At 37.6% G+C, this 21857-nt stretch overlaps 1 protein-coding gene across 2 annotated transcripts in view; it reads right to left on the bottom strand.

Moving 5' to 3' along the window:
• Positions 1-813: 813 nt before the first annotated feature.
• Positions 814-21857, bottom strand: part of LOC134803404 (uncharacterized) — a 30176-nt gene continuing 9132 nt past the window's right edge. The window contains exons 2-3 of one of the 2 annotated variants that reach the window (XM_063776224.1): positions 19167-19240; positions 814-1464 (exon numbers count right to left, since the gene is read on the bottom strand). In XM_063776224.1, coding sequence (XP_063632294.1) covers positions 1279-1464; positions 19167-19240 — 260 coding nt within the window. In that variant the 3' untranslated portion in view covers positions 814-1278. Of the gene's footprint in view, positions 1465-4464; positions 4651-19166; positions 19241-21857 lie in introns of those variants that run through there. The other variant, XM_063776223.1, reaches the window with a different exon arrangement.

Genomic DNA, 21857 nt, shown 5'->3' with positions numbered 1-21857 from the left:
CATACTCAATTCACGGTCACATCGCCGGCAAAGTAGACCAGCGGTCGGCAACAGGCGACCCGCGAACCTCTCACCTTTGTGGCCCGCGAACGTCCCTGGCTATTTTGTATGTAATATTGAAAAACGACAATGTCTGATAAAGTCATAGATATTAACAGAGTGCGGCACGCGTCAACTTCGTTAACTACTATGTGGCCCTTGGCTGCTAAAAGGTTGCCGACCGCTGAAGTAGACGATTACTCGCATGCATTTAGGCACATTTTAGTTTGGCACAGCACAGCTAATCTTATAATTATGGGCGTGAAGATAATGTACAATTGTACCCCTTTGTGTGAAACTGCCTCGCTTACTCGTACCTATGGAGCAGGCGTCCCCAAACTTTTCGATATGAGAACCACGATCATTTCTTTTCTTTGGCCGGATTGTATGGAATTTGGCCAATTTGGGCTAAATAACCAGGCTCCAAGTTGACCAACCCCACCCTAAAAATTGTTAATAATTTTATGACTGTTATAATTAAGTACCTTTGTAACCCTTGACAGTTCTGTGCCAACATTATTTAAATAAAACACAAGAAATACTGTTCAATCTTTATTCATATAAGTTATGTTTATATGTTAAGACAATAGGCCACGAACCACGATCATTTCTTTTCTTTGGCCGGATTGTATGGAATTTGGCCAATTTGGGCTAAATAACCAGGCTCCAAGTTGACCAAACCCACCCTAAAGATTGTTAATACTGTTATGTTATAAGTACCTTTGTAACCCTTGACAGTTATGTGCCAACATTATTTAAATAAAACACAAGAAATACTATTCAATCTTTATTCATATAAGTTATGTTTAATATGTTAAGATAATAGGAACAACCAAATTTAAATCAAATATACTCCTATAGGTAAGAGCTGTATGATGCATTGGGTGGGCAATATCTATTAAACTAGAAGCACTTTTTAGGTAGGTACCTATACCTACTACGTCTAAGATACAAGCAAGATGCTTTGGTAAGCGTGTACCTATCGAAAATGTTGTTATAGTATATTCAAAATTATCCCGTTTTCAAAGTTAATAACTTAGTTAGTAATAGTTTTCCCCAAGCTTAAGTTTTGTTTTTGAATTTGGAACCTCGTGTTAAGTACCTATTTAAGCACTTAGCACGCACTGCTATTAATTTCTTGCGGTTTCCGCAAAACGTGTAACCTACTTGCAAGACTGAAACCGCAAAAAACTAACCGCCTACTGAAAGTGTTTAATTTTGAAACAAAGCCAGGTCAGTTTACCTACTCATACATTGATAAACATAAGCTAAGTCACAACCGTCATGATCTTTACAAGTGAGATTCACGGGTGTTAACTTTCTTTCGGGAGGTCCTTCGATGGATGGGAACTCTTTAGTGGTGTTCTTTACGTTGCACAGATCTACCTGTTCACCGACCCACTTGTCTGGTTTCTTGCAAGGTTTCTGGAATACATAGGTACAAAATAACAATATGAATAACTAGGTTGAAGTCTCTTGGGCTTTGGAGCGCTGGTGGCCTAGCTGGAGCGCTGGTGGCCTAGCGGTTAGAGCGTGCGACTTTCAATCTGGAGGTCGCGGGTTCGAACCTCGGCTCGTACCAATGAGTTTTTCGGGACTTATGTACGAAATATCATTTAATATTTACCAGTCGCTTTTCGGTGAAGGAAAACATCGTGAGGAAACCGGGCTAATCCCAATAAGGCTTAGTTTACCCTCTGGGTTGGAAGGTCAGATGGCAGTCGCTTTCGTAAAAACTAGTGCCTACGCCAATTCTTGGGATTAGTTGTCAAGCAGACCCCAGGCTCCCATGAGCCGTGGCAAAATGCCGGGATAACGCGAGGAAGAAGAGGTTGAAGTCTCTCACTGAAAATAGTACCGTAAAATGGGGTGAGTAGGGATTGCGAGGAGAGTCGGTTTATGAATGGGGAGAGAAGGGATGACGGGGGTGAGATGGTTTTTAGGGTTCCGTACCTCAAAAGGAAAAAACCGAACCCTTATATGATCACTCGTGCGTCTGTCTGTCTGTCTGTCCGTCTGTCACAGCCGATTTTCTCCGGAAGTACTGGACCAATCAAGTTGAAATTTGGTACACATATATAAGTTTGTGACCCAAATACGGACATGTAACGTAAACAAATGAATTTTAAACAAAAAATGAAAAAAATTAATTTTCAAACTATATCATGTTACATATCAAATGAAAGAGCTTATTGTAAGGATCTCAAATATATATTTTTTATAATTTTCGAATAAACAGTTTAGAAGTTATTCAAGAAAATAGGCAAAAAATGACCATTCCCCCCCCTTATCTCCGAAACTACTAAGTCTTAAATTTTAAAAAAAATACATAAAATAGGTCTATACCTATAGATGACAGGAAAACCTATTAGAAATGTACAGTCAAGCGTGAGCCGGACTTAATTACAGTTTTTGATCCGACCCCTACGGATTTTTTTAAGAGATTTCACTCACGTTTCACATAAAAAATACATTGTTAACAGTGCCGGATTACTTAGAGTAGTAGTTTTCTTAGAGTAATTGGTGATAATTTTCTGATAAGATAATCATTTTAAATATTTAACGGTCTTACCTACTTACGAGTAATTGTAAGGTCAAATTAAAAATAATGTTTAAAAAAATATGTTAAATTGAGAGCTAGCTCAAAGTTTTTTGTACTCGTCGACTTTAGTGGTTGAATTAATAAAGACTTTGTAACCAATAAGCAAAACAAGCACGTGCTTACGGCACCACGTTCAGGGGGGGCACCAAAATGCCAGGTTGAAAAAGGTGAACAAATTTTAAAATTAGGGACAGACACATCGTTTTTACCACACGGTTTTTTTAGCTGTCCAAAAGCTAATTTGCAAAAATAATGGCGCGTAATTCTTTGGGAAACAATCGGTCGCAGTAGAAGAGTCGTGATTACATGCATAGATTCGATTTCAACCCACTCTTTTGCGGTTCGGCGTTAGGTCTTATGCGAGGCCTTCTGCCTTACGGCAAAGTTGATCTTCTGCCTTAATTACACTTGGGCGTGGATCCAAATCCAAGCTTTCCTCTTTCGCAGCTGGGCTGCCTTTCTCACACTTCGCCAATTCAATTCCAAGCTCTCTGCTTTCTTGCATATGTTATGCATGAAAACAACCTCGCTGAGACCCTTAAATATCGAGCCCTATGTGAAGCTAGGCTGACAGAAAACTGTCCCATCCCTTCTCTGTATGAAATCCTGGATTCGCGCCTGGTTGGGACTATAACTAAAATTGCGTTTTTATCGAAAAATTTTCGCGTATGATAAAGGTGACATTCGGGTGGCGACTGCAGCAACATTACTCTGTTGCAACGTTACTGCTGCAGTACTGTCAACTTCCGTGATAAAATGATGTGACTGATTTCCATACTAAAAGTAAAAATGTACAACTGTCTATCATATTGCGTTTTTATATCGAAAAATTTCCGCGCTCGTTTCGCTCGCGTTTCTATTACTTTCTAAGCTATGATAAAGGTGACATTCGGGTGGCGACTGCAACAGCATTAGGTACTCTGTTGCAACATTACTGCTGCGGCACTGTCAATTTTCGTGATAAAATGATGTGACTGATTTCCATTCTCAGCTGTAATGCGGCAATGAACTTCTCTCAATTTACCAAAAAATCAATGTAATCTTGATGACCCTAGGGAGAGGGGGCACCTAGAAATGCTTAGGGCATCAAAATATCTTAATCCGGCACTGATTGTTAAAAATTGTGTAATATACGGAACCCTTGGAACGCGAGTCCGACTCGCACTTGGCCGGTTTTTTTCTTTGGCCGGATTGTATGGAATTTGGCCAATTTGGGCTAAATAACCAGGCTCCAAGTTGACCAACCCCACCCTAAAGATTGTTAATACTGTTATGTTATAAGTACCTTTGTAACCCTTGACAGTTCTGTGCCTATATAATTGAATAAAACACAAGAAATACTATTCAATCTTTATTCATATAAGTATGTTTATATGTTAAGACAATAGGAACAACCAAATTTAAATCAAATATACTCCTATAAGAGCTGTATGGTGCTTTGGGTGGGCAATATCTATTAAACTAGAAGCCTACTACCTAGCCAGCCTAGTACCTACTACGTCTATACAGGTGTTTTGGTAAGCGTGTATCGAAAATGTTGCTATAGGTAGTATGGATTGCTTCTCGTCTCATAGATATTTGCCATTTTGAAAATTATTAAGTTTTCCTCAAGCATAAAAAGTTCTGTTTTTGAATTTGGAACCTCGAGTTAAGTACATATTTAAGGCTTAGCACGCACTGCTATTAATTTCTTGTGGTTTCCGCAAAACGTGTAACCTACGGCACGCTTCAGCGCACGCACGTCGCACTTGCAAGACTGAAACCGCAAAAAACTAACCGCCTACTGAAAGTGTTTAATTTTGAAACAAAGCCTAAAGGTCAGTTTACCTACTCATACATTGATAAACATAAGCTAAGTCACATCCGTCATGATCTTTACAAGTGAGATTCACGGGTGTTAACTTTCCTTCGGGAGGTCCTTCAATGGATGGGAACTCTTTAGTAGTTTTCTTTACGTTGCACAGATCTACCTGTTCACCGACCCACATGTCTGGTTTCTTGCAAGGTTTCTGGAATACATAATAACAATATGAATAACTAGGTTGAAGTCTCTTCACTGAAAATAGTACCGTAAAATGGAGTGAGTAGGGATTGCGAGGAGAGTCGGCTTATGAATGGGGAGAGAAGGGATGACCGGGGGGTGAGATGGTTTTCAAATGCTACTGCTATCTAAATAATGTATTCCTCTTACAAATGGAGCTATAGTAACATTCATAATAAAAAAAAATCGATTCAACAAAGTTTCAAAATCACCTTTTGTATACAATCTCATCTCACCCCAACTACGAGGGACTACGGGGTGAGGAGGGATTTTGTGTTTATCGTTAAAGGTATGAAATGGAACTACCTAAAATCATAAAAAAACTAAAATACAAACGGCCGGAACATTAATTAATTTTGAATAAAATGTAAAAATGAAATGTTATCGAGGTTTGAATGTCAGTGTAGTCCCTACTCACCCCATTTTACGTTACAGTAGGATACAAGTGCGTTTGTACTACAGTACTAGCAAAAAGCAGAGCTTTGTAGGGGCAGTTTGGCACCATTCGTACACTTTTTAGATTAAGATTTTTAAAAATGTTGGTTTTAAAGGGAGACTATTCCTTCGGCCATTATGACATAGCAGATACCTTTCGCTACTTATTAAAAAAATTAGAAGTGAGTAAATTTTACAACAAAAGAGCAAATTCAATTTTAGTAGAAGTTGTCAAATGCCCGAATCTACCCCTCAAAAGGGGCAGGTTCGTACATAGGTCGGGGAACATTCAGACAGTGCGGGGTAGCTTAGTACATGTTAAATAAAACAGCAAAATAAATATCGAAAATATTTTAATTGCCGTTTTAACATTAATATTGTAATTAACTAAGTGACAAAATCTTCTATCAATAAAAACAAATACCTCTTCTAGGTAAAAAACCATGTAGAGAAAAAACACAACACAGTGTAAACTATACTAATTATTTATCATTTTTAATGTAATTATAACCAGTCAACAAGAGATCAATCTTAGGAACCTTCAGTTATTTGATGCATTAAGCATCTAGTAATCTAGTACAAATATTTTTATATAATTATTGTGTGGGTACCTACCCTAAGTACTAATTATTTATCATTAGGTAATCTAATCAGTCAACAAGAAATCAATCTTAGGAATAGTTATTTGTATGCATTAGGCATCTAGCTATTTGGTGCATTAGATATAAATGCTAGGAAATCTTATTATCTAATTACTGGACATTAAATCGAGTCATATCAATAGGAAATGTGTATAATCTCGAGGTTCTGGCCGTAGAGGCTCCTGGAGATTTCGGGTCAGGAAGAATTAATGCGACATCAGAAATGTCCACGCTGTGTTCGTCTGCAATATTTGGAAACACAAACGACCAGGACAATCCTGGTTTTTTTCTCAAGTACGAGACCTTTAACTCCGTTTCAGAATAATGGTTGATGACTTTTGCTACGTAATAGACAATCGACTTCTTTTTTGCAAATTTCACCAATATAAAACAATTATCCTTAATCGTTTCAGGCAATACAGCAGCATCATAATCTTCTCCTATATTTTCATCTGAAGAACTATCTAATACAGATGTCGAACTTTCCTGCAGACTAACTTCCGATTTTTCAGACTCTGAATCACTGCTTTCTTCTTTTTTCTTTTTCGCTTTGTTAGGCTTTGATTGTGCGGTAAGTTTTAGAGTGCGTTTTATTTCTCTCGCTTGAGCTTTTCTTTCTTGTTCTATTTTCTTTAATTGCTTTGCATTATGCAGGTCTTCCAGTCTATTTTTTTCAGGTGTATCGGTGTAAATTCTAGATTTTCCTGGTTGTCTTCCCTTAACCGCTTTTTTCTTTTTTTCAGCCGTAGGATAAGGCCGAATTATTGCTGGTGTAATTGGACTTGGATTTTCCTGTGACCCAGAAGCCACAGATTGAACTTCATGTGCTCGAGGAGGAGTTTTCTGAGTGACCTCAATTTCTGGTGTAGATCTTACTTGAAGTTCAGGTGTTTCAGAGGTTACTTGCGGGGGGGTCTGAGGTGTAGTAGCTGCTTCTGTGTGAACATTTTGTTGTAACTCGTTACTAGAGGCCTGCGGTTCTTGCATCTGTTGGTCAGTAATCGAGCTATTACCAGACGTATACACCTTAATTGGTGCAAAATCTTCGTCGCTGAATGCCAACTGGTTGAAAGGCCATATCCCTGGCGAACTAAATGCACTCGTGATATTCTTAGCAGTGAACGCCTCAAAGTATGCTAGCTTGGCAATTTTTGGGATATTGTAAATGGTAACCGTTTTACCTGGATTTGTCACGTGCCAATCATTGAAAGCTGTTTTTAATTTGGACTTAAATGGCCCAAACACTGCAACGTCTAAGGGTTGCAGCTTGTGAGATGTGTGTGGTGGGAATGACAGATAGATTATATCATTGTCTCGTGCGTAGTTAATCGCTGCCAAACTTATGTGACTTTCATGATTATCACACAATAATAGCCTTTCTATACGACAATTTTCCTTCTAAAACATCTTTTATTGCCTGTACCATATCATTTTCATTTACTGTTGTACATCTTGTGTTTTTTTCTTATAATTCCGCACCATTTTTGCAAATTTTCTGAAATAAAAAAAAACTTGTTACTAGGGGTACATTCGTACAGTCATGATTACGAGTGAGGGTACATTCGTACGCGTATGAACGTGCCCCAGATGTAGGCGTACGAACCTTCCCCGAAGGTCAAAAATAAAATATTTTTACCTATACAGAAAGCATGCAGATAAATACGCAAAATGTGTACTTTATTATGAATATGATAGTAATTACTTACCGTTGGATAATAAACTTATGGAATTTGACACTTCACTTAAGCACGGAACATCCGAGAACATCGATAAATAAATTACTTTGGGTGCGTGAAAACACATAACGTCCTCTCGTGTCGCTCGCGGTGGCCGCACTGACGGCTAACTTCGTGTGATACAGGTCGCTACCGGCACCTACTCACACACACAAAGCCGCACAGATACGGTTGTCCTAGTACGCTGTAGTAGTGACTGTACGTAGGTTCCCCGTGTACGAATGGTGCCAAACTGCCAGGGCTCGCGGAGTTTTTCTACATATATAGTTATAATTACTAAGGTAGTTTTTAATAAGAGATTCATCTTAAAAAACCGGACAAGTGCGAGTCGGACTCGCCCGCCGAGGGTCCCGTACAAATTTAACGTATTTATTAATTTATTTACAAAAAAAATAGTTTTCAAATATTTTCCCAGTACTTGTAGTAACGATATTACTTGCCAAATTTCATAGTTCTAGAAATTCTAGATCAACGGGAATTAACATATTTAAGGGGCCCACAGATTACCAGTTCACCGGACGATATCAACCTGTCAGTTGTTCGGAACTGTCAAATTTTGCATTTAACTAACCGGCTGATATCGTCCGGCGAAGTGCTAATCAGTGGGCCCCTTTATAGGTACATTTTGATTCCTTTGAGAGTTTCGAAATATACATTTTTTGCGGCATAAACGGCCGTATCTATTTTTCCGATCACTTAAGTTTAAATTTTTCACAGCTTTTAGGACCTAAGTAAGTTATGCTTTTAATTTCAACTCGATACATCCACGCGTTCCCGACGAGATAAAAGGTCTTAGTAGACAGACGGACGGACCTTTTTTTCCTTTTGAGGTACGGAACTCTAAAAATGATATGATATGATATAAGGGCTTCTATAAATAATTAATACCCCATATCATTTTGTATTATATTATATCAAGAGTGTTTGTATTATATTATATCAATAGGTATACTTATATTAAATTCCTCAAGCGAATATATTCTTGTTTCCTACATTTCAATACATGAGTGTTTAACATTACGTAGGTTTAATCTATTAGAAGGGAACCATCTATAAATAAATAAATATTATAAGGACATGTTTTTTACACAAATTGACTAAGCCCCACGGTAAGCTCAAGAAGGCTTGTGTTGTGGGTACTCAGACAACGATATATATAATATGTATATAAATACTTAAATACACAGAAAACAACCATGACTCAGGAACAAATATCTGTATCATCATACAAATAAATGCCCTTACCAGGATTCGAACCTGGGACCATCGGCTTCATAGGCAGGGTCACTACCCACTAGGCCAGACCGGTCGTCAAATCTATATCTTGATGTATCCAAAACTTCTCATATTTTTATATCGTTTAGTACCGCTTTTATGTCTACCGTTCTCCAATTCTCCCTCAATTGCTCAAAGGTTAACTGGAAGAGATCCCTGAAAGGGATACGTTCGCCTTTGTACTATAAAACTTTGTGTGTTTTTTCATGTCTTATCTTATGTTTCTTTTTGTACAATAAAGTGTTTTACTACTACTAGTACTACTACTACTACATCCCATTAAAATGTCAAAAGGGCCTCACGTGTTGGCTTAAACTCCGAGCAAACCTTACAAATGTCCAGAGCACCTATAGCTTCTTGACCGGTAGACATGAATATGGGCGTAGCGATGTGAGAAACCCATCGCTTGCTGATGGACCAGTAGAATCAGTCAACGCAGGGCAGCTTGTGGAGAGCTGTTGGGAAGAAACATTCCCACGGCTCCTGGGAAGTGGGAAGTTCTGCCACCCGATAGAAGGGTGGATAAAAAGGGCCCTCTGCCTCTGTCTTGTTTTAGCCGGTCGTCCAGAGTGGAAAGCGACATCGACTTTGACATTTGAAACGATAAGGCAGTAATATCGCGCTGCAATACTGCTGCCGATTGCAATATTACTGCAGACTACATTACTGTCGCAAATGTCATAAACCCTGGCAGTGACATCGATTTTGTCATTTGAAACAGTAAGGCAGTACTATCGCTCTACAATACTGCTGCCAACAGCGATATTACTGCCGACTGCATTACTACCGCAAATATCAAAAATCCTGGCAGCGCCTGTCATTTGCGCGCTGCAATACTGCTACCGACTGCAATATTACTGCAGACTACATTACTGTCGCAAATGTCATAAACCCTGGCAGTGACATTGATTTTGTCATTTGAAACAGTAAGGCAGTAATATCGCGCTGCAATACTGCTGCCGACTGCATTACTACCGCAAATGTCAAAAACCCTGGCAGCGACATCGATTTTGGCATTTGAAACAGTAAGGCAGTACTTAGCCCTGCAATACTGCTGCCAACAGCGATATTACTGCCGACTGCATTACTACCGCAAATATCAAAAATCCTGGCAGCAATATTGATTTCGACATTTGCGCGCTACAATACGGCTGCTGACTGCAATATTACTGCCGAGTACATTATTGCCTCGAATGTCAAAAACCCTGGCAGCGAAATCGATTTTGGCATTTGAAACAGTAAGCCAGTAATATCGCGCTGCAATACTGCTGCCAACAGCGATATTACTGCCGACTGCATTACTACCGCAAATATCAAAAATCCTGGCAGCGATATCGATTTCGACATTTGCGTGCTACAATACTGCTGCTGACTGCAATATTACTCCCGACTACATTATTGCCTCGAATGTCAAAAATCCTGGCAGCAAAATCGATTTTGGCATTTGAAACAGTAAGACAGTAATATCGCGCTGCAATACTGCTGCCGACTGCGATATTACTGCCAACTGCATTACAGCCGCAATTTCGAAATCAATCACGTGTGATTTTAACCGCCATAGTAGTAAAAGCGATTATCGATTCAATAAAAAAATATATAGTCACGTATTAAATTTCACCCATAATTAATTATGATTACTAATAGGGTATTTGACTGTTCTTATAAATTATTTTACACCATGCAAGAAATAAAGCACCAGAAGATTAATAGAGAAACGTAGACAGCAGTTATTTTTAGTCACAATTTCTATTTTAAATAAAACCCGATAACAACTATAAAGAGTAGGTAATTTGCTTTTGACGTCACATGCTAGTGTTTCATATAAATTCCATAGTAGCAAATCGTTTTGACAGTTCGAAAAAACCGGGCAAGTGCGAGTCGGACTCACGCACGAAGGGTTCCGTACCATAATGAAAAAAAAAAAACGGAAAAAATGCAAAAAAAAAACGGTCACCCATCCAAGTACTGACCACGCCCGACGTTGCTTAACTTTGGTCAAAAATCACGTTTGTTGTATGGGAGCCCCGTTTAAATCTTTATTTTATTCTGTTTTTAGTATTTGTTGTTATAGCGGCAACAGAAATACATCATCTGTGAAAATTTCAACTGTCTAGCTATCACGGTTCGTGAGATACGGCCTGGTGACAGACAGACGGACGGACGGAGGAGTGTCTTAGTAATAGGGTCCCGTTTTACCTTTTGGGTACGGAACCCTAAAAAGAAACTCATTTGACTAGTATAGTCAAATACCCAATTATATTGAGCCACAACAAAAAAACCCAGCGCATTTTACCTTTAACCTTGTCACTACTAACGCCATCTGTTAGAGAAATAAATAACTAACATTAGTCCAACAGATGGCGTTAGTAGTAATACACATTATTTACCCTTTTATTTATTTTTTATGTTTATATAATGATATTTTTATGCTTGATAACACATCTAGACATGAATATAAATTACTATGTTAAATCTCAAACCTAACAGTGCGATAGTTTTTCCGTAAAGTGTACCACAAGAATGCATAGATTGTCGAATAGTGATAGGGCTCGCTTCGCTCGCCCTAATAAGGCCCTTTAAATTTTCGACGTAGGCTTAATAATAGTACTTAGATTGTTAATAACAATAGGAACCAAGAGATGAAAGGCACTCATTTATGCCGAGGTAAGTATTACTCGTAGTTTGCTGCTATTCAGTTTTCAATTTATTTTTTGCACCGCCTAGTTGGTTGAATTTAGAGTTTTATTTCTCCACTACCTGAAGGTTGTCTAGAGATCGCTTTTTAGCGATAAGGCCGCCTTTTGTTTAGCCGTGTCGTTATGTGTTATGTGTGTTTCCTTGTTAATTTATTTTGAGGTTGTGCAATAAAGTGGGTTTGTTTGCAACCAATCGCGTAGTAAAGCTCGGTTTTCCTAGGATAGCGGTGGTGCCGTCCTATAGCGGCCGTCTCCATACAAAATAATACGGCTAAATATGGATGTCGTAGTATTTTATATGGAGACGGCCGGACGGCACCGCTCTCCTAGGAAACCATAGCATAATGGCGTAACGGTGGCATTGGCACACCGCTGTACTCGCTCCATTCATGAGTGCCCCATGATAGTTCCACTACTTGATGTTAGAATGCAGGGCTTTAAATACTGTTATAATGTTGGTATCGTTACCATCACTGGGAGACAGATTTAACGTTAAGTTGTAATTAACGTTAACCCATGTACTTATACTAGTTATGCTATTCTTTACCGGTAGGCTTATAGCATTTAGTAACTGGAGACGTCATGGCTGTAATTTTCTCTACGAAACAGTCTGCACTGCACAATACTGCTGATTTTTGTGAAAAGTTTGCACAATTGTCCAAGTTTTTCGGTATAAGGATAAGCTCTTAAAGGTGACACCAGTTATTAAATGCTATAAGTAATTAAAATGGTAATGTTACCATCGTTAAGTCAAAGGTATCGTTAAACCATTTTTAACGTTATTAGGTAACGTTAATAACAGCTTATTTGCCGTTTGATTCACTGATATCGAGATAATGTTAATTTAAAGCGTATCCAGACTAGTACATTTTTCGCTAATCTGATTAAATTGCCCGATCGAATCAGGACGTGCGGACGCAAACGCCAATTTGGCTCCCCGAATTTAACCGCCGATCATTATCGGTCATTACCGATATATTACCGATAAAATGAGGTGCGGACGCAAGAATACCAATTTGTGACGCCAGTATTTTCGTTCTGGGGCATTTTTTTCAATTTAGAGGGCTCTAATATGACCATAAATCTAAAATTGGTGATTAAATTGGAGATTGCCGCCAATTTCATTTCTGATCAAATCGGTCGATTTGGTTGGTCGACACCACTTTACGCTTAACCCCTCGAACGCCCGTGTCAAAGATTTGGTATTGAATTATAGTAACAGCACCAGTCATGGGACATTTAAGAGGAAATTTGGAGTATTTATGACATTTCCCTTGTACATGTAAACTCTCTCCGCTTAGCGTGTTAAAAGATGAAAGTCCTATCCGCCTTTCATGTTTTAGGCGTGTTGTATCAAAGATACTGCAATGAGTTTCCACATAATTAACAAATTAAAACTATGCTTTTTTTCTCCAGTCATGGACACCAAAGCTCCAGTAATGGGCCCCCGGTAATGGACGTGGATCCAGTAATGGGCCCCCTATAATGGACATTGCTCTATCAGTATAAAATATTGAAATGGGGAATAAGTTATGGCAAAAAAATCAATTTTTGGTATAAGCTTTTATCGCTGAATGTATTTTTCTTTCCACAGCCAATTATTATTGTATTAGATTCATCGAGACAATTCTAATATACCCAAACACAATTAGTTAGGGTTTATTGCGATATAGTTCCCATGGCCACCTCCTGTCTCCATCATCAGATCAAGTCCATGTTATCATAATATTGCATTATCATCCGATTTGCATACTTAATTACGTACTTACACAAAATTTCAACTGAATCGGAAATCGAAAAGTGGGTCAAATTCAGCTACCAAGATTTGACCCACACTAACTAACAAGGCAAGTTAAATAAAAGTTTGGAAAAACGATATTAATTTATCCTAAGTCCGAGAATACCTCCTGGTTGACATATTTCGTAACTACATTTTACTTCTGTATTGTTTAAAACATGAAATTATGGCATGGCAAGCATATCATTATGTCAATTGTCCCATCATAGGAGGTATGCAGTTTTACAGCTCCTATAATGGGATTGGGCCAAATATCACTATTTTTTTACATCTGTGGAGTCACAACATAGTGTGTTGTATACCTTATCTCATGGTAAATGCAATTAACAAAACACATTCTAGTTTTCATCAAGTATTAATTAATTAAAATTTAATAAATTAACTCACCTCTCTTAGCGAAGTTGTTAAGAATTTTTAGTGATATTTTTTTTCAGTGGCACGACAACTTTTGGGTTGACGCACATTTCTTAAAAAATAACCGAATTTAATAACAATTCAAACATAATCAGCTCTAGGACTCTTATTTATGATAAAAGTACATCCAGTGTTTATAAACTACTTTTATATACTTATTTTAGAGGAATTGTGTTTTTATGTCCCATTACTGGTTCCGTGTCCATTATAGGGTATACTACTATAATAACCTTGAAATTATAAATTAAAGTTCAAATTGTCTGTGACGTATCCGGGACAAGGCATTCGACGGGTTAAGCATGGTCTAATAAAACATGGTCTTCTATTCCCAGAGTGACACGGGCCTACGTCACAATAACATTGCCACTTTATTTCAACATAACATGTTACATGGGTACATTATAGCTATGGTTAATAAGTTAAAATATTTCTTTATAATTTTATAATTTTCATTTATAATGTATTTTACCTTAAATTTTACAATAACACGTCATTTTTAATTATTCGTTAGCAATATCTTCCGATTCACGAAAGAAATTTCAGACGTTCGGGTAATTCTGTTTACATTACTGGCAACACAGGCTCACACTCACAGTAGGGCTACCGCCAATACCGAAAATCGTCAATTGCGGGCATTTTTCTCTGTCACTCTAATTACGCCTTCATTGGAGTAAAAGAGTAAGATCCCCGCAATTTGCGAATTTCGGTTTTCGCGGTAGCCCCTCAGGCTCAGCGCTGTCACATTTGACAATTCGGATCTAGATAACTTCATGCCCTGACCGTCATCCTTGTCGAACGCGTGTTAATTGTTATTTCCTTCTCGCTCAGTGTCAGCAGTCGCAGTGTTTTCCAAACTTTTCACGTCGTAAGCTTGGTAATTAATGTGTAACTGTGAATTAGTTTTTTAAACGTTTGTCTTATATAGATAAATAAAGTTTAATTTAATACATTAGATTTGTTTTATTTTACTATGTTTCTACATGAATAACTTAAAATTAATGCCGTTAAAATAATTTTCACCGTTGGTTAAAATTCTCCCACATTTTAAAGTTTGAGAACCTGTAAACAGCATGATGACGTAGGCCCGTGTCAGTTAGGTCATACGCGAATCTCGGAATAGAGTACCAGGCGGAGTATATTATTATACCATGCGCTTAAGTATCGCCGAGTGAGTAATTAAACCGAGTCCTTATGGCAAGCGACAAAGTGGTACCTTATTTTGCTTGAAAATTCCTTGTTGAATATTGTTTGTTGGAATCCAAGATGGCGGCCATGTACTATGTCAAGCAAGCCGTCATGGATGTCATTTTATAGGTTTTAGGGAGTGTATATTTCGAAAATGATGACCATTTAGGAATCCAGGGTGTGTAATGTTTAATATAATTATAACAAAACTATCATACATTTGTTATAACGCCATTTGATATATTATTGTATGTTATAATGTAATTTTTATTATACGTTCCCTTTATTATATAGTGATTTCATCTAAACTTTCATTGATATAATGCCTAATGTAATATAATTTTCAAATAGTATATAGACATGTTTTATAATGACATTTGTTATATTATATTTTTGTATAACGTAATACTTCATACAATTTTATCAAGTATAAATACATATATCGTATAAAATTTTTTGTCATATTTCATTTACTGATAACGTAAAGTTTTACATACTTTTTATAACTAGTACGCAGACCTACTGCTTTTGCTAGCTATTTTATTCTAGGGAGGTCGCAGTTCTAACCTAACCTAACCTATTTTTTCACGGATTTTGTTCTGCGGGGACCGCAGTTCAAACCTAACCTAAACCACTTTTTTGATAGAATATTTTATTCTACAGAGGGTCATAGTTCTAACCTAACCTAACCCTCCTTTTGTTAGGTAGTTATTCGTTTGTGCGGAGTCGCAGTTCCAACCTAACCTAACCCATTTATGTCATGCAACTATTATGCTACATAAATAATTATGTGATGTCACTTGTTATAACAAATAATATGCTTTAGAGTATGTAATAAATATAGCAATGTATATTAGACGAAGTGTAAATATACCTTATGACCATTATACCAATAATAACATTATGTATACCGTTAATTAGGTATTCCGGTAGTATGCCACTTATTACGTTATTCAAAATAACGATATATCAAACTATAATATATGAAAAGTAATTATAACAAATGTAATGCACCCAGGAATCCAAGATGGCGGCCATGCACTATATCATAAAGTCGTCATGGATATCGTTTTATAGGTTTTAGGGACTATTACCGGTACGATTTCATTAATTTTCTTTGCAAATAATATTATTAGGGTTCCGTACCTCAAAAAGAAAAAACGGAACCCTTATAGGATCACTCGTGCGTCTGTCTGTCTGTCCGTCTGTCACAGCCTATTTTCTCGGAAACTACTGGACCAATCAAGTTGAAATTTGGTACACATATGTAAATTAGTGACCCAAAGATGCACATGTTTTTTTTATAGTTTTATAATACATAGGTACGAAGTTATTTAAGAAAATAGCCAAAAAATTACAATTCCCCCCCTTTATCTCCGACACTACTGGGTCTAAAATTTTGAATAAAATACACAAAATAGTTCTTTACTTGTAGATGACAGTCAAAGTCAAAGTCAAAATATACTTTATTCGTGTAGGCCTAGGAATAAGCACTTACGAATAGTTATTGGGTACATACTCGTATTATATTAATCAAATTATCAGAGCAATTTATTGTTGTTAATATTATTCCATAAGGAAAACCTATTAGAAATGTGCACTCAAGCGTGAGTCGGACTTATGTACGGAACCCTAGAAACGCGAGTCCGACTCGCACTTGGCCGGTTTTTTTTTATATGTCGGGTCGGGATCTTCAAAAGTCATTTATGGACAAAGTGAATATTTTCGGATATAAGTACCCAAACTTTTTCGACCAATGGTTTAAAATAAAAAAAAGAATAATGATTATATATACATATTAACAAGCCCTTCAATCAGGGCGCTGCAAAGGCTAATTTCAATATGTCAAGGCTACGCGGAAACGCATGGCCTAAAGTATAAGTAATGTAAAAAAAAGTGAGCTAATAGACCGGGAGATAGTGACACATTTTACTGGGTCATTTGTACCAGTATGGCGGTTCGTCAGGGGTCTAAGCATGTAATGAAGGAAAGAAAATGCTATGACCATAGCGCTGGTACCGGCGGCCCAATCGCGTGGGCGTTAGTCGAACGTGTCGGATAAAATACGAGTGTCGAACGATTTGTACCACAAAAATCCTCGTATTATTCGATAGTCCATAAAAAAGAAGTAGGCGGTAGCGTAATGCCATACTTCTCCGGTGTGACTTACAGCCCGCCATACTGAGGCGAACACGTTAATTAAAAAAAAACAATTCAACCATTTGTACCAAGCTAATTTTTGCACAGGTGATCATCGTCGAGCAGCCATTCATGGACATCACCATGCCATACTTTTCGGATGGTTCCAAATGCCCGCCATACCGCCGCAAGGAAGTTAATTTTTTTTTTTTGCTAAACGATTTGTACCAGTATTGCATTTAAATTTTTGGAGAGTATTTGATAAAATGTGACCGTTATTATAATTGCCATACTTATAGTAGGGGGAAAAAGTGCTGCCATACTTGAAAAACTTATTTAATCGACACGTTTCAAAAATACGACTATACAATACGTAAAATAATTTTTTACAGCATGGCATCATCATATTCTGTTTGATTGGATACAATTATACCTAAAAATAAATTATTCCGGATTATAACTACGGGGCGGACGACTGTGAGACTTAAGCCAAGACTTAAAAAATAAAAAAAATTTGACGATTTGTACCAGTATGGCATTTGGATTTTTGGAAATTATATGATGCAATGTGACCATTATTATATTTGCCATACTTCTAATAGGGGGAGAAAGGGGCACCATACTTGAAATAAAAAAAAAATATTGTACACATTTGCCACCTCCTACAGGTATGGCATTATGAAATTTCCATTTATGATCACACAGAAAGTCTTGAAAAAAAAATTACAAGGTGGTACAAATCGTTTAGCAATAAAAAAAAAATTAACTCCTTTGCGGCGGTATGGCGGCCATTTGGAACCATCCGAAAAGTATGGCATGGTGATGTCCATGAATGGCTGCTCGACGATGATCACCTGTGCAAAAATTAGCTTGGTACAAATGGTTGAATTGTTTTTTTTTAATTAACGTGTTCGCCTCAGTATGGCGGGCTGTAAGTCACACCGGAGAAGTATGGCATTACGCTACCGCCTACTTCTTTTTTATGGACTATCGAATAATACGAGGATTTTTGTGGTACAAATCGTTCGACACTCGTATTTTATCCGACACGTTCGACTAACGCCCACGCGATTGGGCCGCCGGTACCAGCGCTATGGTCATAGCATTTTCTTTCCTTCATTACATGCTTAGACCCCTGACGAACCGCCATACTGGTACAAATGACCCAGTAAAATGTGTCACTATCTCCCGGTCTATAATGGTTTTCAAGTCCAGATCTAAAACCTACACCAGTTTGCCGGATGTATCTCTGTATGGCACACCTCTGCTTAGAGTAAGTAAGTTTAAGTAAGTACTTAGGTCATTGGGTTACCGAAGATCTTAGCGATAACTGTGATATAGAGAGGGAACGTAGGTCGCTGGCGGTGCGGTGCAATATGCTTACCCGCAGGTTTGCACGTTGCACACATGCAGTTAAAGTGACGCTTTTCAAAGCTTACTGCCAGTCCTTTTACAGTTGCAGCCTGTGGGGTAGATAGTGGGCGTACAGCGACCTACGAGTGCAATACAACAACGCTTTCAGGATGCTGATGGGGCTGCCTCGTCACTGTAGCGCCTCCGGGATGTTTGCGGAGGCGCAAGCCGCTGGCGGGGCAGCGCTAACAGTATCATGATAGCGTTGTTGGATAGGTGGGACTCCCCTCTGCTGCAGCAGTGCACAAAACTCCACACTGTAGTAAATAAGTAGTTAATTACTTAGGTTAAGATTACATTGTAATTCTACTAACACTATTTTATAAGTTAATTTTAAATGTAACTAACAACGGAGCGGCGGAAAGCGCCGAAATTCTAAAACGTAACAAATATAAGAGCCTCGGTAGAGAGTACCATTTTGTACCATTTGGAGTTGAAACTCTAGGTCCATGGGGTCCCAGCGCGCATAAGTTGTTCGCAGAAATCGCGAAGCGTCTGGTTGACGTAACTGGTGACCGAAGAGCTGGCGACTACCTCGCACAACGTATCAGCATTGCGATACAGCGAGGAAATGCCGCCAGCATCCTTGGTACAATGCCTCAAGGGCCTATTTTAGATTTAAGCTAGTTATTAATTTAGTTTAGTAGTACCACTGTATATATATTGTATGTAAATAAATGATTAAAAAACTAACAACTATGGATTTATATCCGAAATAAAATGTTTTTTTTTAACAACAGTAAAAATCTTACTCCAATAAAGTCTTTTCTTGTCTTCCCGTATGGAATTTTCTCGACAAATCTTTGTCTGTGGTCGCCATAAATACCTGCAAATAAAGATTAATAATAACTTTAATAACAAAAAAATACCGAAATCATTATTTTAGGGTGCTGTACCTCCAAAGGAAAAAAATGGAACCCTTATAGGATCACTCGTGCGTCTGTCTGTCTGTCTGTCACAGCCCATTTTCTCCAAAAGTACTGGACCAAATAAGCTAAAATTTAGTACTAGAAATTTTCTATGTCTCACCCCCTTAAATTGTTCTCTTACACTAAAAAACAAATGTGGATTTATTTCAGAATTTTTAATTTCGTTTTAGAGGTCGCTACCGAATTTAGAAAATTTGCATTCTTCATACATGATGATTTTTTTTTTAATTTTTCGTTTTTTTTAGTGAGACAGTGAGTCAAAGTATATGGAAGCTATTTATATGTAATTCAATACTAGGTATAGTCAATATATATTTTTAAATAATTTTTATTCCTGTTTTAGGAGTGCGCACTGCTGAATTAGAACGCCTAAAATACGCATAGGTAAAATAAGCTTTAAAAAAAATAGTGGTATTATTTTATGTTAAACTGCACATTAATACGACACCCTGACCCGTTGTCTCATAAAAATAACCCGGACAAGTGCGAGTTCGACTCGCCCACCGAGGGTTCCGTACTTTTTAGTATTTGTTGTTATAGCGGCAACAGAAATACATCATCTGTGAAAATTTCAACTGCCTAGCTATCACGGTTCATGAGATACAGCCTGGTAACAGACGGACGGACGGACGGGCGGACGGACGGACGGACGGACAGCGGAGTCTTAGTAATAGGGTCCCGTTTTTACCCTTTGAGTACGGAACCCTAAAAAAGAGAAAAATAAAACTAAAAAATATTAATCTTGTATGGAGTATCCAAATTTTCAAAATTCGGTAGCAACCCCTAAAACGTAAATGAATATTCTGAAGAAAATCCACATTTGTTTTTTAGTGAAAGAGAACAATTTTAGGGGGTGAGACATAGAAAATTTCAATTTCGACGAAATAAGCAACACTCTAGTACTCATATGTAGGTAAATTCGTAACCCAAAGACGGACATCTTACGTAAACAAATTAATTTTAAACATGGATGCATGGTATAATAATATACTCCGCCTGGTACTCCATTCCGAGATTCGCGTATGACCTAACTGACACGCGCCTACGTCATCATGCTGTTTACAGGTTCTCAAACTTTGAAATGTGGGAGAATTTTAACCAACGGTGAAAATTATTTTAACGGCATTAATTTTAAGTTATTCATGTAGAAACATAGTAAAATAAAACAAATCTAATGTATTAAATTAAACTTTATTTATCTATACAAGACAAACGTTTAAAAAACTAATTCACAGTTACACATTAATTACCAAGCTTACGACGTGAAAAGTTTGGAAAACACTGCGACTGCTGATACTGAGCGAGAAGGAAATAACAATTAACACGCGTTCGACAAGGATGACGGTCAGGGCATGAAGTTATCTAGATCCGAATTGTCAAATGTCCACAGCGCTATCCTGTGTTGCCAGTAGTATAAACAGAATTACCCGAAAGTCTGAAATTGCTTTCGTGAATCGGAAGATATTGCTAACGAGTAATTAAAAATGACGTGTTATTGTAAAATTTAAGCTAAAATACATATAAATGAAAATTATAAAATTATAAAGAAATATTTTAACTTATTAACCATAGGTATAATGTACCCATGTAACATGTTATGTTGAAATAAAGTGGCAATGTTATTGTGACGTAATCGCGTGTCACTCTGGGAATGGAAGACCATGTTTTATTAGACCATGCATGGATGCTACTTTTGGGGGGTAAATAAGAAAATTAAAAAAATAATGTTTTTTAAACTATATCGTGTTACATATCAAATGAAAATGCTCATTTTGAGAATCATCATCATTCAGCCTATATACGTCCCACTGCTGGGCACAGGCCTCCTCCCACTCCCAAGAGGGCTTGGGCTATAGTCCCCATGCTGGCCCAATGCGGATTGGGGACTTCACATACACCTTTGAAATTCTACGCGGATGTATGCAGGTTTCCTCACGATGTTTTCCTTCACCGAAAAGCAAGTGGTAAATCTCAAATGATATTTCGTACATAAGTTCCGAAAAACTCATTGGTACGAGCCAGGATTTGAACCCGCGACCTCCGGATTGAAACGGTCGGACGTCATATCCACTCGGCCATCACCGCTTCATACCGCTATTGAGAATCATATTTATTATTAATCATATTAATCATATACATTTTTTTGTAATTTTAAAACAAATAGTTAGGAAGTTATTGTAAGAAAATAGCCAAAAAATGAACATTCCCCCCCTTTGTCTCCGAAACTACTGGGTCTAAAATTTTGAAAAAAATATACAAAATAGTTCTTTACCTATGGATGACAGGAAAACCTATTAGAAATATACAGTCAAGCGTGAGTCGGACTAATTACTTCGTTTTTGATCCGACCCCTCGTGTTTCACATATAAAAAAAACATTGTTAAAAATTGGGTAATGTACGGAATCTTGGAACGCGAGTCCGACTCGCACTTGGCGAGTTTTTTAAAAGAAATTCTCCCCTCTTCCCTATATTATGGAACTTTTAGGATCAGCTCCCCAGCCCAGACGGTGCAA

The sequence above is a fragment of the Cydia splendana genome, chromosome 26 (assembly GCF_910591565.1).
Source record: "Cydia splendana chromosome 26, ilCydSple1.2, whole genome shotgun sequence".
Lineage (NCBI taxonomy): Eukaryota > Metazoa > Arthropoda > Insecta > Lepidoptera > Tortricidae > Cydia > Cydia splendana.
Note: the sequence above shows the minus strand (reverse complement) of the source record. Positions and strands in the feature narration are given on the sequence as shown.